At 37.5% G+C, this 25,931-nt stretch overlaps 4 protein-coding genes across 6 annotated transcripts; all 4 read left to right on the top strand.

The window, feature by feature from the left end:
* Positions 1 to 1,542: 1,542 nt before the first annotated feature.
* LOC113360319 (histone H3.2-like) lies at positions 1,543 to 1,878 on the top strand. Its single transcript, XM_026603839.1, has one exon. The coding sequence runs from the start codon at positions 1,543 to 1,545 to the stop codon at positions 1,876 to 1,878; it is 336 nt and encodes a 111-aa protein (XP_026459624.1).
* Positions 1,879 to 5,520: 3,642 nt separating this feature from the next.
* Positions 5,521 to 7,931, top strand: LOC113360318. The gene is made up of 9 exons (XM_026603838.1): positions 5,521 to 5,663; positions 5,934 to 6,233; positions 6,319 to 6,352; positions 6,433 to 6,672; positions 6,765 to 6,854; positions 7,061 to 7,126; positions 7,231 to 7,322; positions 7,433 to 7,480; positions 7,566 to 7,931. Exons 1-9 carry the CDS (start codon positions 5,521 to 5,523, stop codon positions 7,681 to 7,683), a joined length of 1,131 nt encoding a protein of 376 aa, XP_026459623.1. The 3' UTR covers positions 7,684 to 7,931.
* Positions 7,932 to 12,861: 4,930 nt separating this feature from the next.
* LOC113357964 (protein rolling stone-like) lies at positions 12,862 to 14,928 on the top strand. Its single transcript, XM_026601453.1, has 8 exons — positions 12,862 to 13,339; positions 13,455 to 13,488; positions 13,569 to 13,751; positions 13,864 to 13,953; positions 14,186 to 14,251; positions 14,347 to 14,438; positions 14,542 to 14,589; positions 14,675 to 14,928. The coding sequence occupies exons 1-8, from the start codon at positions 12,981 to 12,983 to the stop codon at positions 14,790 to 14,792; spliced, it is 990 nt and encodes a 329-aa protein (XP_026457238.1). The 5' UTR covers positions 12,862 to 12,980; the 3' UTR covers positions 14,793 to 14,928.
* Positions 14,929 to 16,595: 1,667 nt separating this feature from the next.
* LOC113357962 (tRNA:m(4)X modification enzyme TRM13-like) lies at positions 16,596 to 20,049 on the top strand. 3 transcript variants are annotated; one of them, XM_026601452.1, is made up of 9 exons: positions 16,596 to 16,816; positions 16,903 to 16,968; positions 17,136 to 17,483; positions 17,581 to 17,821; positions 18,521 to 18,578; positions 18,729 to 18,815; positions 19,141 to 19,269; positions 19,412 to 19,550; positions 19,645 to 19,758. In XM_026601452.1, the coding sequence occupies exons 1-9, from the start codon at positions 16,734 to 16,736 to the stop codon at positions 19,649 to 19,651; spliced, it is 1,158 nt and encodes a 385-aa protein (XP_026457237.1). In that variant the 5' UTR covers positions 16,596 to 16,733; the 3' UTR covers positions 19,652 to 19,758. The 3 variants fall into 3 exon arrangements, with proteins under 3 accessions (XP_026457237.1, XP_026457236.1, XP_026457235.1); XM_026601451.1 differs by having other exon boundaries at positions 16,597 to 16,816; positions 19,641 to 20,049; XM_026601450.1 differs by having other exon boundaries at positions 16,601 to 16,816; positions 19,634 to 20,049.
* Positions 20,050 to 25,931: the final 5,882 nt, after the last annotated feature.

Here is a 25,931-nt window from a genome sequence, read left to right as displayed (position 1 = left end):
CTACGTCCACGGGGTTTGTTGTTTTACTATATTCTTCACGGTTACACGAATAGTCGAATGACTTTTGGGTTTACATGTTTCTCTCTTCTAAAGGATTAACTTACACTTGCAATCTATCTCTCCTTCCCTTCCTGATTTTTCCGATCCCCTTTCCTCTTGGTGGAGACGGGGTATTTATAAGGTTAGAATGTGGGACCCATCTCTGAAGGCCGTTGGAACCTTATCTTCTTGTGTTCTTGCGTCTATCACGCAGAGGTCTGCGTTTTCCCCTTGATCCCGCAGATGCATCCTCGCTCGTTCCACAGGTTGATCGACACGTACACTGCTCAAGGTGTTTAATGTGGGTAGTTGAGAGGTCTGCTCGTGTCAGACAAGTGTCTTCTGCCCCTGTCACGTCCGTGTCAGCTAACTTTCTCTCCACCGTTGATCTTAGCTTCTCTTTTGGGATGAGATAAAGTAACTCCTCGGGGTTTATTTGGTGTTTCGCAGCGCATCATGTTTTGATGTTTTGACCTGCATGCTTTCCACGTATCTTTTTATATACACGTGTCTGATAGTGAGATATATGTGTACACAATTATGGGTATATTCTACTCGAAATTTGCTGTATCTCTATTTGTGAACGTTAATCATTTGTTTTCTGCCTACTCCTTGACGAAAAATTCATTTCATAACTTCTTTTTTTTTCTCACACTTCGATTGTAATCTGATTCTGTAATCTTAAGTTTGTTTTGTGAATCTGGTAATACTATATGTGTCAGTTGCAATATGTTTAGAGTTCCAATTTCCAAATTTTTCCATATTTACAATTTGCATTTGTTCTTCTATTTCCTCTACTATGAATATGATGTTCCAACGACAGGGTAGTCCACTTTGCAACTTCTTTAATGACACAGCGGGTATGAAATACAAATGCATTTTTTTTTTTTACTTTTTGACTTGGCCACTGTGAACTACAGCAGCACCAAAGACCAAACTAGTTCTTACGCTCAACTGGAAGAGAGCCTTGTATGTTTTCAAAACATGGTTTGGGGAGGGATCAATTTTTGATCAGTTTTCTAGTCAAATGTCAAAAGAGCAATTTGGAAACTGGTCATACTGTGTTAAGAAACGATTCTAGGCAAACCCCGTCTCATTCCCTTTCCTGCAAAACGATTCTAGGCAAACTGATCAATTTTTTTACTGTTTCTGAGCACCCCAACAACTAAATTCAAATTTTTGGTTAAAATGTCCCGCCACTGCCAAATTCTGTTCAAAAATTTTCATTTTGAAATTTTGAACTCCGCCAAAAAATTTCAACCATATTCAGAATCTTTCTTATAAACCAGTATCAGCCGTCGATTACAACAAAACCCAATCTCTCCTATCTGTACGACACTTTTAGACCAATAGAAAAACAGCAAAGAACTAAAACCACATTATCAACCGTTGATAAAATTCACAATACAATCTCCTCCAAATACAATCTCCTCACAAATCAATATTACAATTCTCTCAGAAACCTCAATTTATCAGATCTCTGCAATTTTCATTTCTAGAGAAATGGCTCGTACTAAGCAAACCGCTCGGAAATCCACCGGAGGAAAGGCCCCAAGGAAGCAATTAGCAACAAAAGCAGCTCGTAAATCAGCACCAGCGACCGAAGAAGTGAAGAAACCACACAGATTCAGGCCAGGAACTGTTGCTCTTCGTGAAATCAGAAAGTATCAGAAGAGCACTGAACTGTTGATCCGTAAACTCCCATTTCAGCGATTAGTTCGTGAAATCGCCCAAGATTTCAAAACTGATTTGAGGTTTCAGAGTTCAGCAGTTGCAGCTCTACAAGAAGCAGCTGAAGACATTCAACTTGCCAGAAGAATTAGAGGTGAACGAGCTTGATAATCTCTAGTTTCTGAGTAAATGTGTTGGAGGATTATGGATCTAGGATCTGTCTTTTTATTTTGGAATGTTGGAGGATTTGATTGATCCTCAGTATTGCAGTCTTATTTCACCCTTTTCGTGAATCCCCCAATTTGGATTGAATTAACTCCCCATTTTCAATTGGATTGAAGCCCTGAATCATAAATACTATGTAGTGTCTTTTGAAACCGATCTTCATTGCTTGTACATTATTACACCACGACCTGCCCATTTCTGCTTGATGTTGCTGCAATCTCTTGGCAGTTCAAACCCTCTCCTCACTTCTCGTTGCTCATGTAAAGCTCGTGCGAATGTAATGTGCAGGACAAAAGCTCATTCCTGGAGTGGATGTGCTGCTTTTCACATCTCAATCCCGATTTACAGCATTATAGGTAATCCAATACTATTACCATACCTTTTGCCTTTTTTGGGTTACTAGACCTTTTATCTGAATCATTCATTTGACTAGAAATTGGTTTGCAAGCATAATGTGTTTCATCTCTCATATTCATTGGTTTGGCAGATTGTGAGCAATGGTGTTTATGGCAGTATCAAGCAGCATCAGTGAGGAGAGGGTTTGATGGACCACCAACAATAACGGGTCATCATCACCAGTCTTATTCGCAAAGGTCCTACATTTCAGATGTCTCATCGATGGAGTGAGCATCTAACGCATGCCCGCATCTGGAGTGCATACCGTGTCTCCTGCAGAGTGGTCAAATACTACCTCTTTGCTTCTCTTACAATCTGAGCAATAAGCCAAGGTATGTGCAGGTACAGCAACAGTAGTCGCATCTTTCAGTATAATTTTGATATAACCTGGACGAGGTTTTACATGGTTCTTGGTATCTTCAGACACCTGCATAAGCCATGTTCTTCTCATAAGCCTGCTTTTAAAGTCTGATTTAGAAGCTGCAACCGTAATGTAGCATATGAGGCTATAAGGAGTGTTATCAGGACTCCAGTTATGTGTAAAAAAAGGGGATGAAAAGAGCCATAACAAAGACACAAGCCTGGGGCGAGGCAAGGCGTGCCCCATATCTTAAACCCCAAGTGCCTTTTGACATATTCAAATCTCACGTGACAGAAGTGCTGCAAGTAAACCGTCTTCCCCTTCCACAAATTCCCTCCCTATAAAAACATGAGAGTAGTATATCAATTTATCAAATCACTCTCTCTCAATCAGAGATCCAAAACCTTCAACCAAGAACTCTAATCAAAACCCAGTAAGTTGGTATCAAAAATCTACTTTGAAATTAACCAGAATCCTCAAAGAAAATCGTCCTAAACTAAACCAAAGAAGCAGCTTTTGATAGAGTTTCAAGAAATTTGTGATAATGGAAGAAGATGAGAGAGGAAAAGATGTTGTTGTTGGTGATGGTGGAAAAAGTGATGAACAAGGAACAGGTAGTAGGACAACACTAGCCGATTTATTTGCTCAACCCCATGATCAAGAAGATCCAGTAGATAAGAAAGAAGATGATAAAGAAGATGAAAATCAAGAAGTGCCTACTACAACAACACTAGCTGAATTATTTGCTCGAGATCAAGAAGAACCAGCACATAAGAAAGAAGGTGAAAATGAAGATGTGGGTACTACAACACTAGCTGAATTATTTGCTCGAGATCAAGAAGAACCAGCACATAAGAAAGAAGATGATGGCAGTAGCAGCAGTAGAAACACAAGAACCTGTTACTATTACTGGAAAGGGGAGTAATTCACATTCAAATATGTCTCAACCGATTAACAGAAATAAGTTCTGTGAACTCGTCCGAAATCCTGGCGGAGAGCACAAAGACTGTATGATTGAGATTGCATATAATGGAGGGATTTTAATTGTGTGGGATGCCATACCCAAGTCAGATCTACACGTGCTTGTGATTCCAACTAAACGAAGCTTGAAGCTACTCTGCAATCTCGGAAGGTGTGACATCGATTTGCTGAGAAGAATGAAGTTTGAGAGAATAAGCGTGGAACAATTGTATCTGAAAGAAAAACCTCATCAAGCAGTACGCTTAGGTTTCATGGTAGACAGAGTATGACGCAGATACATATGCATGTTATTTCTCAGGACTTTGTTTCAACACCCAATGCATGGTATATAATAAAAACACCACTTCTTTCTTCAAAGACATTGATACTGCTATCAATGAATTGGTTGAGCATGGAAAGGTTTTCGTACCAACTCAATAACAGAAATACTTACTACTCAAATCCCGGCCGAAATGCAACAGGTGTGGCTTGACATTTTCTACCTTAGAATTGGTTCTAGCACACCAGAAAAATTGTCCATTTCTGAAGTATATGCTGAACGGTAGCCGGTGCAGTTGTGGTTGGTGAGGAAACTGGGGCTGGGAGAAGAAGGGTTGGAGGGCAAGGGGCTGCTGGTCCGACACGAGGAAAAAGGAGGTATCGTTCTGTGTTTAGTGAGGGCATAAACAAAGACAGCATCTCCAAGACCAAGAAGCAGTAAGAGAAGATGTTGACGGGAAGTACTAGTTGGAGTGCTGCAAGAGATGATTGGGTAGAAGAATTGACGACTGGACATTAAGTTATCGATAATCAAAAGGAAGTGGTAGTACTAGTACTGGTACCAACTGCAACACAAGTAGTTCAGTGTAAAAAGCTTAAGTTTTGTCAGATAAATTTAGGGCATTGTAATAGTTTCTTTGGGGTTTTTCATCTTTGATTGTGGCTTTTAGACTGCTGTTCATTAATGTTCTTATTTCTAGTTACTCATGTTTTTGTTCTGAAAAGTTGGATTTCACATGATACATCCTGCTTGGTGAGTCTTTGATGGTCCAATAATAATCCAATGGATACTTTGAATTTTCTCATCTGACATTGCACGAGCAGCGTGATTAATCATCAATGCTGCACCGGATACATTTGTAGCCATTATCTTAATCTTTCAAACTCAAGAATACTCGAAAGAGATCCTCCGACACCTGCACTGCAAGCAAATCTGCTCATGCGTCACTGACTTTCACCAAGTTGTTGCTGCTGACAGTATGCCGTAGTTACTTACCGAACGGCGACAGTTCTGAAGATAGCATTTAGGAACACGCTATAAAACATTTCAAGAGTTAGATGCAGAACATGAGGAGCAACACGTATAATGCAATGCACCATGAACTTTTTACCATACTAATCACAAAAGCCTTGGTCTCTAGGTTCGTTTGCTGAAATTGTTCTGACTTCCTCAGACTATACATCCAAATATGCATTTGGCTACTGGTAACCCTTTTCAGCCGGAAAACTTTTTCTAAATCCCTCTACTGAAGTATAAACTGGTTAATTAGCATCTGACAGAATGGTTCATCTTCTATTCTGCCATTCTTAACAGAATGGTTATCCCTTACTGACACTACTAAACCATTCTGAAATTTAGACTCATATTTATAATTGGACTCTCCAAGGTTTCTCCATCTGCAGCCACTGCCTCCTTCAAGAGTGTATACCCCCACCTGTACAATATTTGGTTCCGGGTCATACTGACACCACTGCCACAGCTTTGGATTGGTTAAACGAACGTAACTGCAGTCGACCAGGGACATATACCAAAACCTACCACCCATATAGACAGATCAAACAGACGAACGAGATTTATGGGGGTAAAGATGAAAGAAATTGAAAAACATAGTGCAGTTGTGGTTTTTTACTTCGAAGTTTGTATTGCCAATTTTTATTTTCCTTTATATCGCTCTAATTCTACTAGAGGAGGATTCGATCCTCTGATCTCCTGTACTTTTACTGAAAATAGGTACCTTCTTAGCCTTTTAATGTCATTAGGATGTACTTCTAGAGAAATACAAGTACAACTAATAGTCCAACCATACCAACTAACTCAAATAAGCTTTTCTTTGTTCATCACTCACTCTAGTCAACAGCTTAAACACTAACCTTCATTATTGTGTGAAGGATCCCGTTCTGTCTAATCTCTAAATTTTTAAAGTTAGTTTCAAGATACAATCGTATCCATGACGGTACTAATTCCCTGGAATGACATTCTATGCTTCCTCGTTGTTGTCAGCTCTATTTTTGCTTCCATTTGGATGCTCCTGTGCCATGAAGAGAATGATGGTACAAGAAGATGTTCGACGAGATATGAGAGTTTATTGGTACCTCAACCTGACAAAGACAATGGAAACGTCAGTTCAGGGTGGACTCAATCGAATCATGTAGGATCCAATCAGTTGTGGACAAGTTGTTGGCGAAATCTGAACCCTGTATGGCTTCTGGTGACACGGTTTTTATCCTTCGTTATTATGGCTCGTGTTCTGGCTTGGGACATCCAGGTGCACGGCAAAACAGTGTTTCTGTACTATACTAAGTATGTTTTCCTTTTGCTTCTCCTTCATATGATATTTTGTGACACTACTTGTGCTCTAATTATGCTTTTGGTGAGTGATACATAGGTGGACCTTTGCATTAGTCGTCTTCTATTTTGCGGTACGTGTGTGGTCTAACATTTTCTGTACTTCAGAAGTAAAGTGCAACTTCCCAAACCTAACATTCATTTCTACATATAGCTTGGCACAATAGCATCGGTACAAGGATGTTGGGAGAACTCGAGGAAACCTGTCAACGAAAACAATGGAAAAAATATTTCGGTAAAAACAAAGATGGCAGGAACTAGTAAGTCCAAAAGAACCATAATTTTATCGCCAAACAAAGCCGGAGCTATGGTCAAAGTGCAGAGTTATCATGAGCAGGACGGCGTCAAGGAAATAGCTGGCGTCTGGGGATATCTGATGCAAACAGTCTATCAGGTTAGCCTTCGAGGAGATACTTCTTTCCGTAGCAAGGCAAGTAGGTGGCATTGCTTGAAATATGCAATTAACGCCAACATTTCTCTTGCCAGACTTGTGCAGGAGCTGTGATCCTTACAGATACCATCTTTTGGTTTCTTATAGTCCCATCTCTTGCTGTTGCAGGAGTCGAATTGAACCTGGTGAGACTACTGAATCCCTACCTGCTGAGAAGTATAAGATTCAAAACCTCGTTATCTAGGATGTATGTAGTATTTAACGGAGCTACATTTTGCATAGACTTTATGTTCTCTTTTAAGTCTTATGAGGTCTACATCATGCAAGAGCTAATGCAGTAATCCCACGATTCAAAACTCATATTTCATGTGTAATGACCTCTGTTTGGCAGTTAATGGGATGTATGCATTCTCTTAACGCTGTGTTTCTTCTCATTGACACCGCTCTCAACAGCCTTGTAAGTATATGTAACAGTCAAATCTGGAGAAGCTTTAGTCCAATTCTAGTTTTCTATATCTAGTAAAATTGTGATTATGACTTACTTGACTTACTTGTTTGTAGCCCTTTCCATGGTTTCGATTTGCATATTTCTTACTGTTCAATTGCACATACGGCATTTTCCTGTGGGTTCTTCACGCATGTGGTGTTTCATGGTAAGCTAATTAACAAAACACCGTAGCGAGTTTTCATGTTAACAGGAGACAAACAAAGCAAAAGTTTCTAATCTTGTCGCTGAATAGGTGGTTTCATTTCTTTTTTCCAGGTGGCCTTACCCATTCCTAGATTTATCAACACCATGGGCACCTGTATGGTAAAATGCTAAGTCCTTGATGAACTTAAGCTCTTTTATATATTCCGCTTTTACGCTCCTACACTCACGAGAATTTAATCTTCAGGTACTTCTGCCTGGCCCTAATTTACTTCCCTTGCTATGGATTGTATGCTGTGATCGTAAAACTAAAGATTGGAGCATTCTCAAAGTGGTTCCCTCTTGCGTTTGTGAGCATACAATAGTGACTTCCTTGCTGTTCATGGCTTGATCAACTATTGTGCATTGATTGGGATTAATCACTTTTGTATATTCTTGTCATAATTCTTTCAATGGTACGAAGGTGTTCTTGTGAGGGAATGCTAAAACCTGATGCATTTGCTCCTCCAAATCCATAAGCCTATTTGGGGTTGAATAAGCTTTTGGATCATAAATATTGAGATAGTTGTAACTGTCACTTTTGGTAAATGCTAATGGTACTATTGTCGTGAAATTTAAACTCATAACTCCACTAGTGAGTACACAATGGAGCCAAATCAAAGACAATAATCATTCCTGTAGTAACACTGAATGATGAACAGATTTTCTCCTTGTTTTGGATGCCAATTTGAGTTCTAGAATCACTGATCCACATCCACCAAAACCCTTTGTAGTTGTTGGGCAAACAAACAGGAATTCTGGGGGTGAAGCTGAAAGAAACTGGAAAAACAAAGTGAAGTTCTTGTTTTGTTTTTTCACTTGCAGTTTGTATTTTGTATTGCCAAATTATTTTTCCTTTGGGTACAGTTGATAGTTAGGTGGTGGGTTAGGAGAAGATCTAATTTATTTATTTTTTTACTACAACTCTTCCAAGAAGGGCTCACAGTTGAATCCAACTTGTACTGAAAACATGGACCCTCTTGCCCTTTTAGTGTCATGGGGATGGACCAACAAAGTAATAGCTCCAAAAACGTGATGGAAACACCAAACCTAATAGTCCATACCAACTAGCTCAACTAAGCGTTTCTTTATTCATCACTCACTAGTCAACAGTTTAAACACTAACCTTCACCATTGTGTGAGAAGAGAGATTATGATCACATTTCTGATCTCTAAATTTTAGTTTCATATCCTCCAGAGTTGTATCCATGAGAGTACTAATTCACTGGTACGACTTTCTGTGCTTCATCGTTGTTGTCGGCTCTATTTTTGCTGCCATATGGATGCTCCTGCGCCATGAAGAGAATGATGATGGTACAAGAAAATGTACAACGGAATATGAGAGCTTATTGTTGGTTTCTCAGCCTGACGAAGACAACGGAAACGTCAGTGCAGAGTGGACACAGTGATGTATTTTATGAATAGTGGTAAAAGTGGTTTGATTCTCAGACTTCCGAAGGATAAAATATAGACTTAAATTCTAAAAATAAAATATAAAACTCACTAATAATGATAGCAAACACGGACAAAGTTGATATCAATATTAAAAGACAACTGAGGTTAAGATTCCACTATTTTCCAAGTTCAAAGTGATTTAATCCAATCTTTATATTTATGCAATTTTCTCGTTCAATTTGATTCTAGAATATTGCAACAAGTAGATTTTCAAAAGCAATAATTGTAAATATCAAGTATGAAGCATCAAAAGTCTATAAACTAAGCATACTTCATCAAAATAGATCACAATCACTCAAGTAAAAATCATATTCAATTATAGCTCAAGGAAAATAATCATAATAATAATTGCAATAAATAGATGAAATAGAATATAGCACTTCTTGTTGGAAAAATAGCTTCCTCTATCGCCTCAGCAATGGGGTTTAGCTCCTCATGTTATTCACGTGCTCAAAATAGGTGTTCATAGCTAAAAAGGGTGAAAAACAAGAGAACTAATAAAGCAGCGGGTTTGTCACTGATATAATTGTTACAACTCACTGTTACAGAGAATACTGTTACAGAAAAAAGCGTAACATAAGTAATTGTTGGAAAATAGTTACAGTTTTGAAAGAAAAGGTGACGGTTTTGTCTTCTTCTTCCTCGACTGTGCTTTCTGCAACTCGCCTGCACTTCTCTACTCCGATTCTATGGCTTCTTCCTTCACCCCAAGCTTTCCCCAAAGTGTACGTAACCCCTCTCCGAATTGCAACCAACCTATATATAGGCAACAGCTCTCAAGTAAACCTTAAACAACTCAAGTTTATCTCGATTATTCTTTCACAGCAAGTCCCGAGAATAATTCCCTCTAGCTTTCTATGCATGCGTCTTCCAAGTTTAATCCAACGTATCAGAAACTCCCAATGATGGTATCCTCAATCATATCCGTCAGTATACTGTTTACTTCACGTAACTTCCAATTATAGTTGAAGAAAATCCCGAAACTTCCTTAACCTATGTTTAGCTTGAACTCGACGAAATCTCACGACTTTATCGAACATGACGGACTTACCAGTCCTGTTTTATAGAAACAGGCTTAACTGACTTCAAAGTGACAACCAAATCCGATTGTATCTCAGACAAAACCAAATCCAGGAGTTCGCTACAAGCCGTGAACTTCCTAAACCTATGTTTCCTTCTCCCGGCTTATTCATCCCAATTTATTCGATCCAAACACACGTAACAACCCTGTAATGTTCTAGGAAGTCCAGCCCAACGAAAATCAGACCTTGAATCTCTCTAAAACTCTGTTGAATTCCGAACCCTAATCTGCAGGTGTGTGGGTTCATTTTCCCGCCAAAAAAAATCTGTTTGAAATGTGAAGAAGAAGGGTGCCCCTATCCAGAGTAGGGGTGCCGATAGCAGGTGCCAGGGTGCCCCTTAGTAATTCGGGTACCCCTTATCCATAGTGAGAGTCCGAATAGCAAGTGTCCTCCGGGTGCGCTTTTCGAGCCGATTTTTCCAAAAATGTTTATTGGACAAAAATACCTACACACACATAAAACACCATAATAAGTACAAAAATGAGCACTATCAATATATAGAATCGAGACAAATTGGACACAAAAATGTGTCCATCACACAGCCTAATCATGTAGGATCCTGTTAGTTGTGGACAAGCTGTTGGCGAAATCTTAACCCTGTGTGGCTTCTGGTTACACGACTCTTATCTTTTGTTATTATGGCTCGTTTTCTGGCTTGGGACATCCAGGTGCACGGCAAAATTATGTTTCTCTACTACACTGAGTATGTTTTCCTTCTCCTGCATATAGTATTTTGTGCAACAATGTATATTCACTGCTATAAACACTACTAGTGATCTAATTATGCTTTGGTGATTGATAAATAGGTGGACCTATATATTAGTCATCATCTATTTCACGGTATGCATGGTCTAAACATTTTCTGTACTTCTGGATAATGTGCAAGTTCTGAATCCTAACGTTTTTTTGTGCATATAGCTTGGCACAATCACATCTGCGCAAGGATGTTGGGAGAACTCGAGGAAACCTGTCAACGAAAACAATGGAAGAAATAGTTCGGTAGGAACCAATATTGCAGAGACTAGTAAATCCAAAACAACTATTAGTTTTTGGGCTAGCAAAGTCAGAGCTACCGTCAAAGTGCAGAGTTACCACGAGCAGGACGGCGTCAAGGAAGTAGCTGGATTTTGGGGATATCTGATGCAAACAGTCTATCAGGTTAGCCTGCCTAAACGTTTTTTCGAGGAAATAGGTACTTCAACTCTAGCAATAAAAAGATTGACAAAATACATTGCTTGTATTCATTAACATAAGGCAATCAGGTTGAACTACTACATTGTTGGATAACAAAAATGTAACCTACAGCATGTCCTGAGATACAATATGTGATTCAGCATGTCATGTAGCTTAATCTCTGGTCATGACGCAGATCACTCGGGGCTGCGCCCCTCGTGAGAAGTATATTCATGGCAATCAGTGGAAAAAGATGAAAATACACATCAAAAACTAAATTGTTGTATCCGTAACAGGTTCAACAACTACATTGTTGTATCAGAAAACCAAAACCACCAATAATAAATATGAAAAACTAACAATATGACCTAATATCAGTTTCTGAATGGTTTTGATATTCACTAACAATAATCAGTTTCATTGTGTTTCAAAATGATAATCATAAATTGAAAAACAACTTATTCAAAAGGTACAAATAATTTTATATATAATCATAAATTTTACCTGTTAACGAGATTGAACTTAAATAATGAGAAGAAATCAATTTTTTCTTTTACTGAAGTAGATATCTGCAATCGATGATTCAATCAATCTTAAATAATAAAAGAAGTTTACTGAAGTAGATCTTCAAACTCAAATAATCGATGATGCAATCAAAATCTGAAATAGATCTTTAGATTCAATGATTCGAATATGCAAAACAACTCTGATTTCAGTTGAATTGAAGAACAATTATCAGAAACTTCTTCTTCAATGGAGAATAAACTGAAGTTGCTTCACCGATTTCGATTCAAGATGGATTCAGTTTAAATCTTACTCTAATCTGAGATTGAGTTCAAGATTAATTCAATGGAGATTCAAGATGGATTCAATTCTCAGCTCGAGCTCTCTCTGCAAATTCTCTTCTCTCCGAATTTTTTTAATTTTCGAGAAAACTGATGAACAAAATCTATTTAATGTTCCGACATAATAAATATTTTGGAGGTTAAAACCGGGCTTTAGACATTGAAAGATATTCAGCCCGTTGTAAAGATGCCCCTGAAGCGTATTTGTGCTAAGCCCATGGATAATAGGGGCATAAATAACATTCCCACAAAAAACTTTCTCCATCCACTGTCACTGCGGCTGCCACCTTCAAGAGTGAAGGTAACCACAGTCGACCAAGGGACATTATGAACAAAAGTTATGTAGTCACGAGCCGAAATTTACCAGCTGGAGGAGAATAATGGTGAGCAAGACGATGCAAGTGTATTTGAGCTAACACTGAATGATGAACAGATTTTCTCCTTGTTTTGGATGCCAATTTGAGTTCTAGAATCACTGATCCACATCCACCAAAACCCTTTGTAGTTGTTGGGCAAACAAACAGGAATTCTGGGGGTAAAGTTGAAAGAAACTGGAAAAATTTACTAGGATTTGAAATTGAAACTGAAAAACAAAGTGAAGTTCTGGTTTTGTTTTTTCACTTCCAGTTTGTATTGCCAAATCATTTTTCCTTTGGGTAAAGCTCAGCCAAGTTTAGTCTCCCTACCAGCTGGGCTAATACAAATAGGTTAGGAACCCTTTGTCTCCTACAGTTGACAGTTAGGTGGTGGGTTAGGAGAAGATCTAATTTATTTAGCAACTCCTTTTCTCTTCCAAGAAGGGCTCACAGTTGAATCCAACTTGTACTGAAAACATGGACCCTCTTGCCCTTTTAGTGTCATGGGGATGGACCAACAAAGTATTAGCTCCAAAAACGTGATGCAAACACCAAACCTAATAGTCCATACCAACTGGCTCAACTAAGCTTTTCTTTGTTCATCACTCACTAGTCAACAGTTTAAACACTAACCTTCACCATTGTGTGAGAATAGATTATGATCACATTCTGATCTCTAAATTTTAGCTTCATATCCTCTAGAGTTGTATCCATGACAGTGCTAATTCACTGGTACGATTTTCTGTGCTTCATCATTGTTGTCGGTTCTATTTTTGCTGCCATATGGATGCTCCTGCGCCATGAAGAGAATGATGATGGTACAAGAAAATGTACAACGAAATATGAGAGCTTATTGATTTCTCAACCTGACGAAGACAACGGAAACGTCAGTGCAGAGTGGAGGACACAGCCTAATCATGTAGGATCCTATCAGTTGTGGACAAGTTGTTGGCGAAATCTTAACCCTGTATGGCTTCTGGTTACACGGCTCTTATCTTTTGTTATTATGGCTCGTTTTCTGGCTTGGGACATCCAGGTGCACGGCAAAATAATGTTTCTCTACTACACCGAGTATGTTTTCCTTTTCCTTCTCCTTCTCCTTCATATAATATTTTCAATGCATTTTATATTCACTGCAATAAACACTACTGGTGATCTAATCATGCTTTTTGTGAGTGATATGTAGGTGGACCTTTACATTAGTCATCATCTATTTCGCGGTATGTGTGTCCGTCTAACATTTTCTGTACTTCTGGATAATGTGCAAGTTCTCAATCCTAACATGGATTTCTGCATACAGCTTGGCACAATAACATCGGCAAAAGGATGTTGGGAGAACTCGAGGAAACCTGTCAACGAAAACAACGGAAGTTTTTTGGCTAACAAAGTCAGGGCTGCGGTCAAAGTGCAGAGTTATCACGAGCAGGACGCAGTCAAGGAAATTGCTGGCTTTTGGGGATATCTGATGCAAACAGTCTATCAGGTGAGCCTGCCTAAACGTTTTTTTTCGAGGAAATAGGTACTTCTTTCCGTAGCGAGCTAACTAGGTGGTTTTGCTTGAAATATGTAACTGATGCCAATCTTTCTCTTGTCAGACTTGTGCAGGAGCTGTGGTCCTTACAGATATTGTCTTCTGGTTTCTTATAGTCCCATTTCTCTCAATTGAAAGGGTCAAATTGAACTTGGTGAGATTACTCAATCCTTGTTGAGAATTGTAAGATTAAGATATCAAAATGCTGCACACCCTAAACCTCGTTATCTAGGAAGTATGTAGTATTTGCCAGAGCTGCATTTTGCATAGATTTGACTCTAATCAATCACCTCAGAGTTCTGCATCATGCAAGAGCTAATGCAGTAATCCTACAATTCAAACCTCATAAATCACTAATTTCGTGTGTATTGACCACTGTTTGGCAGTTAATGGGATGCATGCATTCTCTTAACGCCGTGTTTCTTCTCATTGACGCCGCTCTCAACAGCCTTGTAAGTACAACAGTCAGACCTGGAGAAGAGTTTACTCCGATTCTAGTTTTCTGTATCCAATAAATTTGTGATTCTGACATGCTTCTTGTTTGTAGCCCTTTCCGTGGTTTCGACTTGCATATTTCATACTATTCAGTTCTACATATGTCATTTTCCAATGGGTTATTCACGCATGTGGTGTTTCATGGTAAGCTAAACGAAACGCCGTAGCGAGTTTTCATATTAACAGGAGACAAACAAAGCAAAAGTTCATCTTCTCATTGAATTGCTGGTTTCTTTTCTTCTTCCAGGTGGCCTTACCCATTCCTAGATCTATCAATTCCATGGGCACCTCTATGGTAAAACACTAAATCCATATTGAACTTAAGCTCTTCTATGTATTCTGCTTTCGCCTACCAACACTAACTAGAATGTTATTTACAGGTATTTCTTATTGGCCCTAATTCACATCCCTTGCTACGGATTGTATTCTCTGATCGTAAAACTAAAGAACGGAGCATTCTCGAAGTGGTTCCCTCATGCATTTGTGAGCATAAAATAGTGACTTCCTTGCAGTACATGGCTTGATCAACTATTGCATGTACATAGAACGAGGGTTCTTAGTATTACTACACTTCACCAATCTATGAGATGATATCAGATGCTAATACACAAGCAATCATTTATTTTTCTTATAACCACTTTAGCAATCATGTAAATAAATTCCCTTATAACCACTTTAGAATCTGTTTTTTTTTTTTGACTTCTAGAAGTATAAAAATCAGAAAGAAGCATAAAAGTCAGAAGTCAGTTAGTTAACTTTTTGTGAAGCAAAAACATTTTATTTCTGACTTCTACTTCTGGAGAAGCAAAAACACAACGACACAACCTATTTGGATAGCTTATAAAAAGTTACTTTTTATCTTTTAAAAGTAAAAGGTTGAAAAGCCAGAAATGAATTTGGATATCGAGCTTCAAAACCACTTCTAAAAATCGAAAAGTTAACTCCTTGTGAAGCAAAAAACATTTTGTTTCTGGCTTCTGCATGTTTGGATAGCTTATGAAAAGTTAATTTTTGACTTTTAAAAGTTGAAAGTTGGAATAAATTTTGGTATCGAATTTCAAAATGACTTTTAAAAATCGAATAGTTATTTTTTTGTGAAGCAAAAAAAATCTGATTTTAAATTCTACTTTTAGAAAGTGCGTCTGGGTATAAAATTCTAAAAATGGGTCACATAATTCAAAATGTAGTTAACGGACCGAAACCTGTCATTAGATGGGAGCAGCAGCCGTAGATCTGCCTAGTGTCCCCATATTTCCCTGTCCGGTGAGCCAAAACTTACAGGGGGTTAGTCCTCGAGTAATTTCTGGGGAGTTGAGTGTATTTTAAATCTCAGGAATTTTGAGAGAGTTTGAGAGAGTGTAGGGAGTTTGAGAGAGTTTGGTGTTTTTGAGTTCAGGGAGTTTGGAGGAGTGTAGGGAGTTTGAGAGAGTTTTTTAGAGGGAGTTTGGGGGAGTTTGAGAGAGTTCACTCCTAACTCATTCTCTTTTAAGAAACAATAAACCCTCATTTGCAAATAACTTTGATCTTTAATCAAAAGAAAAAAAATAAATGAAAATGATCATATCTCTGTATCAATAGTATGTTATTTTTTGCAACGAGATAATTTTTTTCCCCTTCAATTTAACGGTCTCCATACAATTCTAACTCCCTTTATTTATTTCTGAAATTAGGGTTCTTATTTGGGGTGGTTAAGGGAGTAGTGGTTGGTTATAGGTGGTGATGGTAGTGGTGAGAAAATAGTTTTGACGGTGGTTGCAGAAGTGGTAATGTAATTCAACTCAGGGAAGCGCTAATTGTGAAAACTTCTACATTTTTTTTTGCTGGTGCATCTTACGGGATATGTAGATCTAAACAAATCTATATATCCACACGTTTTCATGGACTCTAGATCACTATCCTAATATTTTCATAGAAATGTCTCACCGTATCATAATGGCCATCATCTGATAATCATTTCATCATGTTGGGAACAACATTTTTGTTGCTGAGATTTGAGAAATCCGTATGATTTGAAAAGAAAGATTTTGAACCAAATTTGGTTGTGAGACCAAAATACACTAAAATCTCTACTTTTTTGAGAGATTTGTTGTGAGACCAAAATACACTAAAAACTCCTTCAAACTCCCCAAAGAAACCAACTCCCTAATATTGTAGGGTTTTATGACTAACAGGGAGCTTTTTTTAAACTCCCCAGCAACTAACAGGTGTTTTCTAGGGAGTTTATGAGACTCCTCTAAACTCCCCCACGACTATAACGGGGATTTGGAGAGACTCCCTCAAACTCCCTCATGACTAACAGGAGAAAACCCAAATACATTAAAATCTCTCGAACTCTCCCACGACTAACCCCCTGTTACATTCGTTTAACTAGGTCACGTTCCGATTCCAATAAACCAGCTAGGAAAATAGGGTTTTGGTTTTGATCGTTCAGATTACACTATGGAAAAATCAGCTTCAAGTTGTACGTTCTGGCTACCCAGGAAGAACCGATTCTGTGCAAACTTCCGTAGCCATGATTCTCAGTAAGACTCGAACCTCTCTTTCAATCTCACTCCCTCCACTTCCGTCATTGGGTATTCGTCTTAACCTCTAATCTCCCTCTGTGTAGATTTTGTGGAAATCACAACCCCAAGTTCGAAGCTCAAAGAATCCCTTGCCCACTTGACCCATCTCAGTAAGAACTCTACTTTCTCTCATCTCAGTAGATCAAGTGTTTGATAAATTGTCTTAATGAATATTTTGACTTTATGTATTATCTGTTTCTGAAAATTTGTTCTTGATGCAAAACCCAATACTGATTCTTACTTTGTTGTTAATTGTCTGTTCTTGTTGTGCGGAAAGCTTGATACTAGGTGAAAATGTTGAAGCACATATCAAAGTATGCCCATTTTTTAAGCAAGCACAATCTTTGATGCTTCAACCTTTTTACAAAAAAGGTATTAATAGTGGTAGAGAAGAGGATTCTGTGTTGGGAAATGTGGAAGAGGTGGGTACATTAGTTAATGGGTCTGAGGATATTATCACATCAGTGATGAAAAGGAATGCTGTGTATAAAATGACCGTGTTTGAGTTTTATGAGCTGATTAGAAAGATTGAGGCGGTTTATGTATTGACATATTCTGATATAAGAGAGTCATTTAAGGAACCGGAAGCTTGTGGGATATGGATGAACAGAGAAGAAGTAGACAGGTATAGTGTTTATATCTTTGTGTACTTTGAATGCATATGATGTCTATGTAATTATAATCTAATTTGGTGTTACTAACATCGGTGAAGAACATTTCAGGAATGTACCCTTTCAAGAGAAACATGTTCTGCAACAAGTCTCAATTCTTGGAAACTTGGAAGAATTTGGGGTGTTGGAAAATCCTACAATGTTGGATGGTGTCGTGTCATCTGAATATGCTAACAAGAGACCTGCCGTAGTTGAATTTGGAGCTGGTAGAGGATATCTGACCCAAACACTTGCGGATTGTTACGGAATAAAGAAAATACTTTTAGTCGAAAGGAATTCCTACAGGCTTAAGGTTAGTCATGTTCGTCAAGATTGACCTTCTCTCCTTTTACTTTTTCCATTGTTTATTTGTTGCACCCTAGTAGCATAGTATCATCCTGTAAACAAAGAGAGGAACCAAAACCTCAGAAGAATTCCGGCAAACTAAGCAAGAGGCCTCTCGAGGCACAATACAGCTGACTTGGAGTCTTGGACTCACAAGTCCCATCCTGGGATCCAACTTCGCTTCCCTCTGCTTTCTTAGAATTTCCTTCATGTGATGTGATATCAGTTTCATTATTTATTAGAAGCTGAAATCCATCCCCGACCATATTTATCTTTCAATTTTGCCTATACTTACAGATCATAATACTTATTTTAATGCTACACCGCTGCACCTGACATCCTTCTGCAATTTTAAAAATCAAAATTAATGATCAATGAAGAACAATATCACCATTTTTATTCATAATTTGCCAAATGATCACCGATACTAGAAATATCAACAGGAAATGAGGAACGAATTTAAAAAATCATTTTCACGCATCCACCTACTTAGTTGGAAATATTACGCTGTGCCATAAGTAATCGAGTAGTGTCATGCATTTCTTAAATGAAACAGTAAGGATTCTGAGGAGATTCAGAGAGCGTAACTGTTTCTTTTAGCTTTTTGTTAGTGCTCTGGTAGGATCTGTAATTTATTCCTAGCTTTTAATTTCTTAAACAAATGTAGGCAGATCGAAGTTTGCGTCAAAAAGAAAGCCTGATATTAGAGCGTTTGAGGATTGACAGTAAGTAAGCTTTTCAGAAACCCGTCGTTTCCAGTAGCTTTGTCGTGAACTTCTTAGTCCATCCAAATCAGATATCTACTATACCAAGCTTTCTCAGTCCATTGTTCATTGTTCTTATATCGTGTTTCACACCCAAAATATACTCTGCAGTAGAAGATTTGGACTTGAATGCTGTTGAGTCTTTGAAGGGGATTCCTTACCTTGCTATTGGGAAACATCTTTGTGGGCCTGCAACAGGTGAGTAGTTCTTTTTATGAAAATATGTCCCTAAAGGTCTAAAGATTCTCAGTTATACTGCTTGAAGTTTGTTTTGGTCTTGTTCAGTTGCCTATCTTTTCCTACTCTTTGCATTTAGTTTATGTTTCCCACTGTATTGTTATCTGAATCCTTAATATCAATGTAAATATATGGTGACTAGTTAATACATCCTCAGTATATGATATTGTGATTCAGGAGTTAGGACTGAGAAAAACTACCCCATCATAACCTTTCTCATCGTTATATTCGTCAATAAGTAAGTCAGTATCCTATATTTATCTTACATTGTAATTCATTGCTACAGATTTGACTCTTAGATGCTGCCTCCCTAGGCAAACCATTGGAGATGTACATTCTAGTGATCCTTGCAACCTGAGAGGTCTTGCAATTGCAACATGCTGCCATCATCTTTGCCAATATAAACAATACATAAGTAATAATCAATCCTGCCACCTTGCACTTGCAGTATATTTTTGGAGTTTCTTTTCTTTTGGGTTTGGTGGTATAAATTTCCTAGTGTGTGGATTCACTCCAATATGAATGAAACTAGCTTGTAATGATATTTTGTTCTGCAGATAAAAGCTATTTATCAGATTTGGGAATCAAAAAAGATGATTTCCATGCGATTACATGGCTTACCAGCTGGGCAATAGATGCGGATCACGGCTCAGATCTTTCTGATTTGGTGGATCAAGGATTACACTTGAGTTCCATGTAAGCAAACTTGTTTCTTTGTTTTTTTTTTGTTTCCGCTTATTAAAATTGCTGATTAAACTGTTTGGCTTTTGGTTTAACAGTGAGAAGAAAGCATGTGATGGGGTTGTCAGTGGTGTTGAAGAAATCGTAAAGAGTATGACAGCGATAGAGAGGGCAATACTAGGTTTGAAGTGCAAAGCTATTATCGATATGGGTAGGCTGAAGTGGGTTAAGCAGCTCAGTGGTTTCACATCAGACCTTGTTAAGTATGTCCCATCTAGCATCTCTCCTGAAAACCATTTACTGGTAGCCAAGTACAGATAACGTTGCAAGTCATGTACTCCACGAGTTCTCAGTTTTCGTGGAAGTTCATTTTGTCTGTAACGTCATCCTTAATTCCTTATTATTACGGATTTAAAGATGTTCTTGTGTGTAATCTCTACGGTGTGCATCCTTCGTTTGTTTGTTATTCAAATATTTAAAACTATATCAATAAGAAGACTCGTATTTAAGATCAGGAGATAAAATTGAAATTCTATACCTTCATTTACTCATGTGCTTGAAGAAAATGTTAAGGCACTATTATTCTATTTTATTTTGAAATGAGAAGGTTGGAATGGATTATTACTGTATATCCAAGGCATGGGGATCAAAACCTTGGACCTCGTTGAATGGTGTGTAGATTAGAGGTGTATCATAATACACTACTAGGGTTCCCACACGAGCCAATATACCGTGGACAATTTTTATTTTTTTTTTCTTTTCGTAAGTAAGATATTTCACTGAAAAAAAAAACTAAGGCTCAGAAGGAACCTGGGAAACGGAGGAAGTACAGTTATCTAATATCCATTTGAATGATATTAGATCTATCTACTGAGAGTTGTTGTTGGATACAAAAGGGGGAGATTCTCCCATTCAACAGTTGTTGTCAAGGTTCGAGCAAATTTTGCTAGAATCTGCCGCCTTGTTTCCTAATCTAGGAACAAAATAAAAACCTAAAAAAATGTTACATAAGTTAACCAATCTATTGGCTTCCATGAAGATATTTGAACAAGCTTTCATAGTCCCCTTCTATGCCGAAGTTCTCTAAATTCTTCTCTTTCGCCCAAATAGCCGCTTGTAGTAATCCTAGAGCTTATGCCTCTTGTGGGTCTGCTGATGTTGCTTGTCCTGCTTTCCCTCCTCTTGTGTTTCCTGCATCATCTCTCAAAATTATTGCATAAGTAGAAGGTAAAGTGTTAGATATCCAAGCAGCATCCACATTGATTTTCAGAGTATCCTTTAAGGGTGCCAGCCAAGTTTGTGAAGGGATTCTTCTATTTTGCTTCTTAGGCTTGTCCCGTGACTTCTTCTTTGATGACCAGAAGGAAATATATCCCTGAATTTCTAGAGCTAAGACATTATAAGAAGTTATTTTGTTTTCATAGACTCGGTTACACCTTTCCTTCCAGATAAACCACATTTTAGTGAGCATTGTTTCCAAAGAGATTTGTTTCTTAGGGTTAGTAATCCATTCTTTACAAATATCTAGTAAGGACCAGGAATGATCTATATTTAGAGAGATAGGGTTTGGAGCTGAGTTCCAAACCTCCTTAGCATAAGGACAATGCAATAAGAGGTGTTATGTGGTTTCTATTTCAGTTCTACACATAGTACAGTAAGGTTCAACTTCCTTGACTTTTTCATAGAGCTTAGAGTTAGTAGAAAGAGCATTTTGAAGACATTTCCATATAAATAGTTTGATTCTTTGGGAGGTATTTAACTTCCATAAGGCAGTCCAGAAAGTCTCAGGTAAGCCTAGCTAAGCTAGCTATATCAACATTGGTTTCACTCAGTTTATCATACAAGGATTTGACTGTGTAGTCTCCTGACTTGGTAAGTGTCCATCTAAGTTGATCTTTCTTTAGTACATGGTTTTTATCTTTGAAGAGGTAGATTTTCTCGATTTTGGAGGCTATACTAATAGGAAAGTTTGAGTAAATGATGTATAGGTTCCAAGAGTTAGTTTCCTTGTTAATCAAGTCAGAAACTAATACAAGATGTTGATTCTGTGTGTTTCTAATATGTTCAAGGGTTTCATATAGCTCCGGTATCCATTTATCCTTCCAAATACTAGTATCATTTCCATTACCTACTTCTCAAATACTTTATTTGTAAACTAGTTCAAGTCCTTGACTGATACAGTTCCAGGTCCAGGAACCATTTGATTTTTCTTTAGCTCTCAAAGGATGCTTGTTTCTGAAGTATCTATAGCCCATAGTTTTGACCCATAGAGCATCTTGTTCTTTAACTAGTCTCTATTCCAATTTAGTATGCATTGCTAGGTTAAATTTACGGGCTTCTTTAAAACCTAATACTCCTTTTTGGATTGGTTTACAAATATTTGGCCAAGCCTTAGCATAGAAACCTTTTTTCCTTGTTTCTTTTCCCCACCAAAAATCCCTCTAAATGGCATTAATTTTGTTGGTTATTTTTTTGGATAAGATAAAACATCCCATCTGGTAAGAGGGGATACTGGATAAAACTGCTCTATTTAAGACTGATCTGTTAGGTTGTGAGAGCACTAAACCTTCTCATCCTTTGGATTTGGATTCCATTCTTTCCAGTTTTGGGGCAAAAGTCTTTATTTTGGATCTATCCATAAATAAAATGGCTCTTAGATATGGATCCTTAAGACTTATATGCTTGATTTTCAGCAATTTAGACATCATTCTCTGATGTTTAGGGGACACTTTTTTCCCAAAGAAAGCTCTTGACTTTTCAAAATTAATTAACTGATCAGAGGCTTTACTAAAGTGTTCTATAGTATCAAGTATATTTCTACATTCTACAAGGTCAACTTTAACAAATAGAAGGCAAAATAGATGAGAGGTTGGTTCACTTTTGGGTGTAATTTTAAATCCATGTAGAATCTTTTTACTTTCCTGCTGAAGGAGTCTAGAGAATATTTCCATACTTATTATGAATAGGTAAGGGGATAATGAATCCCCTTGTCTCAGCCCTCTAGAAGGTTTGAAAGCTTCTCTAGGGGTTCCATTCAAAAGTATAGAAATTGTTGTTGTTGAGATACATTGTTGAATTAGCAAACACACATCCTCGCTAAATCCAAAAGATTTCAGAGTAGACATGAAAAACTTCCAATTGACTCTATCAAAGGCCTTGGACATGTCTATTTTAATGCCTAACCCACCAGTTCTGGCTTTCTTGTTTTTGAAGGAATGGATAATTTCATGAGTTACTATAATGTTATCAGAGATTTGTCTAGAAGAAAGAAAAGCTGACTGGAATGGAGATATTATCTTCTCCAAGAAAGGTTTAATCTTATTGGCTATAACTTTGTAAATTTTATTACATAATCCTATTGGCCTAAATTGGATAGGATTCGTGGGTTGTTTAACTTTAGGAATTAAGAACAAGTGTGTCTTGTTCAGAACAACGTTCATGATTTTATCTATATAAAAAAAATGTAGAGTTAAAGAGACCTGAGAACCTACTGTGTCCCAATTATGCAAGAAAAAACTGACTGGGAATCCATCAGGTCCTAGAGATTTATTAGGTTTCATATTCTTCATTACTAGATATATTTCTTCCTTATATGGTGGGGGATAGTATACGGTTATTGTCTTGCATGGACAGAACATGTGTTATGTCCTTAAATAAGAGGGTATCATATGTCTGATTAGACTGAGGTTCCTTGAATTTTTTTTTTTGAAATAATCAGTAAGGATTGAACTAATTTCCTGTCTATTTCTAGTAGCTACATTTTGAGTATTTAACATACTTTCTATATTGTTCCATTTTCTTCTTCTCAAAGTAATAATATGGAAGTATTTAGTATTTCTTTCTCCTAACTTAATAATGTTATCTCTAGATTGTTGTTTTGCTATGGCTTCTTGAGTGTCATAAAGCATTTCTAGTTCTGTCAACTTTTCCTTTGATTTTTTCTGTTGGCACTCAGTAGTTTTGCTTGCCTTTAGTCTCTCAATTTCTCTGAGTAGGTTTTTGATTTTCTTAGATGGCAAACCAAAAATATTTCTCTTCCAATCCAACAAATTGATTCCTAATGTGGACAAGGTTCTTGACTAGGGTTTGAGATGCTTCCTCAGTAGTATTATCTTTTTAGGTTTCTCTAATCACCTGAATACAAGATTGTTCCTTTAGCCATGTATCATAGAATTTAAATATCTATTTTGTTCCGGTCTCAATGTTGTCAGTATGAAGCATATAATGGGGAAGTGATCTGATCTTATGGACACTAGGTGTCTGAGAGAGGCATTTGTGAACGGAGAATGCCAATCAACATTTATAACTTCTCTATCTAGCCTTTCCTAGATGTTTTGTATACCTTCTCTATGATTGTTCCAAGTAAATTCATTACCAGAATATCCTAAATCATAGAGGCCAGCTTGATTAAAGATCATATTAAAGTCCCCTAAGACTATCCAAGGCATATGTCTACTGATTATTTGTGCACTGATTTCCTCCAAAAAAATCCCAAGATATATTTCTATTTGAGGGATAAGGGATACTATAAAAGCATGTTAAGGCCCAGGATTAGTGTAAAAAGCAGAGTTTACTATAATGTTAATCATGTTGATATTCCATTGAACTATTTCAAAGTGAAAACCATTTATCCAAGCTATGGCTTACCCACTGGATCCACTATATGATAATTAGGAAATTTGGAAACTAGAGATTTGACATATTTCCTTTGTTTCTTAGTTTCAGAAAGGAAAATGACTTCAGGTTTTTCTGTGTTTATAAGATTATTCAGGTGATTTTGGGTCAAAGGATTCCTACAACCTTGAACATTCAAGGCTAGAATTTTCATTATAATGTAAAGATTATTTAAAGAAACATACTATAATGTAAGATAGTCTTACACTTTTTTAAAAAAATACAGGGTCTCATGTATAGGTCTTAAGCATGAATTGGAAAGCGTAATTGTAAAATAAGCTACACAGAATTAAAATTAAGCTTAAGTTAAAGAATTTAAAATTAGAGTTAAAGTTAATGAAGAATACCCGTTTATCCTCATGTTGCTTTTAAGGGGTTAGGTCAGGGAAGGGAATTGGTTGATAGGCACTTGATTCTGCTTTATTATCCAAAATTTTGTACCCGTATTGATCAAAAGGCAAAGCTTCCTCACCAATTGAGGGAGCCGAACCGAGGTTTTCAGAAAAGGGGGACGATAAGCTTGAAAGCATATTTAGGCTGAGTTAAGGGAGTTTGAAAATTTGATGCAATGCGTAAAAGTTCCTCATGATTTGCTGATGATCCATTATCAAAGTTTTTGGGCGATGCAGGCAATTGAGAAATTGGGGATTCAAAGGAATCCATAGAATTTTCAAATTAGAAAAAGAAAGTCTTCTTCTCACAGGAGAAGGAGAGTTAATTTTAGACTGCTGAGCCGGATTAGAAATATCTTGTAAGAGTCCAGACCCGTTTTGAAGAACCGATTCAGACGATCTTGACTCAGGGATGACACGGAACGTTTCCGTGTTAGCATAACAGAATGACTCATCCTCTTATTCAGGTAGAGGTATATAGTTCTCCGGCAAGTTAAAGGGAAAAGTGTGCTTTCCTAGCACAGTAGAAGATATTTGTGGCATATCCTCCTCAATAACAAAGGGTTGTATCACATCATATGATTGCTAAGGATAACTAAGAGCCGGATCTTCATCGACATAGCTTCTAAATATGTCCGTGAAGGTTTCACGTACCCCTGGTTGAGAGAGGTAAGTCTCAACATGTACTGTCTCTCCATGACAATTGAAGTTATCTTTTGGGTTCCATATTTGGATCAACTCATCATTTAGCCAGTTCATATCATCGCTTGGATAGGGAGAGTTGACTGAGATATCATATATATCTCCTAGAGGTCTACCCTTAATAACATCACAATTTTCTACTTTATGTCCTAGACGCAAACAATGAGTGCAAAACTTAGAAGGCAGATTAAGGTAGTTGAAAAAAAATGGAGGTAATAGGGAATTTTCCTACTTTTACTAGGAGATGATTGATGAGAGGTTTTTCTATGTTGATCCATACTAAAACTCGCGGTTGGCAATCCGTTGTTTCACAACCTTTTAAAACTCTTGAGACTTTACCAATCTTACTGGCTATTAATCCTATTATTTCATGGTTTCTCATGTGTTCGTATTTGGTATGTGACAGGGTTTCCAAAATCGGGATTTTCTTGACCTCATCAGTTGAGAAACGCATTCCTTGGTACGTTTTTGTAGCCGCAAGTACATTGCCAAATGGATACCATGTTCCATTGGATGAGATCCAGTTGAAGTTATCCGCAGTTCTAAAGGTAAGATCTACTTACCTTATCTGAAAACCTAAATGGATTCCCCAAAAACTGTTTAAAGCACCTCTTACTTCCCATTGTGT

This window comes from Papaver somniferum, chromosome 3 (genome assembly GCF_003573695.1).
Source record: "Papaver somniferum cultivar HN1 chromosome 3, ASM357369v1, whole genome shotgun sequence".
Classification (NCBI taxonomy): Eukaryota; Viridiplantae; Streptophyta; class Magnoliopsida; order Ranunculales; family Papaveraceae; genus Papaver; species Papaver somniferum.
The sequence above is the reverse complement of the archived record's forward strand: the minus strand, read 5'-3'. Positions and strand labels throughout refer to the sequence as shown.

Bases quoted from the DNA above. Each gene is read 5' to 3' on its own strand.
- LOC113360319 (XM_026603839.1), top strand. From the start codon at position 1,543: ATGGCTCGTACTAAGCAAACCGCTCGGAAATCCACCGGAGGAAAGGCC.
- LOC113360318 (XM_026603838.1), top strand. From the start codon at position 5,521: ATGAAAGAAATTGAAAAACATAGTGCAGTTGTGGTTTTTTACTTCGAA. The intron at 6,673-6,764 runs GTTAGCCTTCGA...TTCTCTTGCCAG, and splicing joins TGATGCAAACAGTCTATCAG to ACTTGTGCAGGAGCTGTGAT. The intron at 7,323-7,432 runs GTAAGCTAATTA...TCTTTTTTCCAG, and splicing joins CACGCATGTGGTGTTTCATG to GTGGCCTTACCCATTCCTAG.
- LOC113357964 (XM_026601453.1), top strand. From the start codon at position 12,981: ATGACAGTGCTAATTCACTGGTACGATTTTCTGTGCTTCATCATTGTT. The intron at 13,340-13,454 runs GTATGTTTTCCT...AGTGATATGTAG, and splicing joins ATGTTTCTCTACTACACCGA to GTGGACCTTTACATTAGTCA. The intron at 13,752-13,863 runs GTGAGCCTGCCT...TTCTCTTGTCAG, and splicing joins TGATGCAAACAGTCTATCAG to ACTTGTGCAGGAGCTGTGGT.
- LOC113357962 (XM_026601450.1), top strand. From the start codon at position 16,734: ATGGAAAAATCAGCTTCAAGTTGTACGTTCTGGCTACCCAGGAAGAAC. The intron at 16,969-17,135 runs GTAAGAACTCTA...TTGTGCGGAAAG, and splicing joins TGCCCACTTGACCCATCTCA to CTTGATACTAGGTGAAAATG. The intron at 19,270-19,411 runs GTAATAATCAAT...TTTGTTCTGCAG, and splicing joins CCAATATAAACAATACATAA to ATAAAAGCTATTTATCAGAT.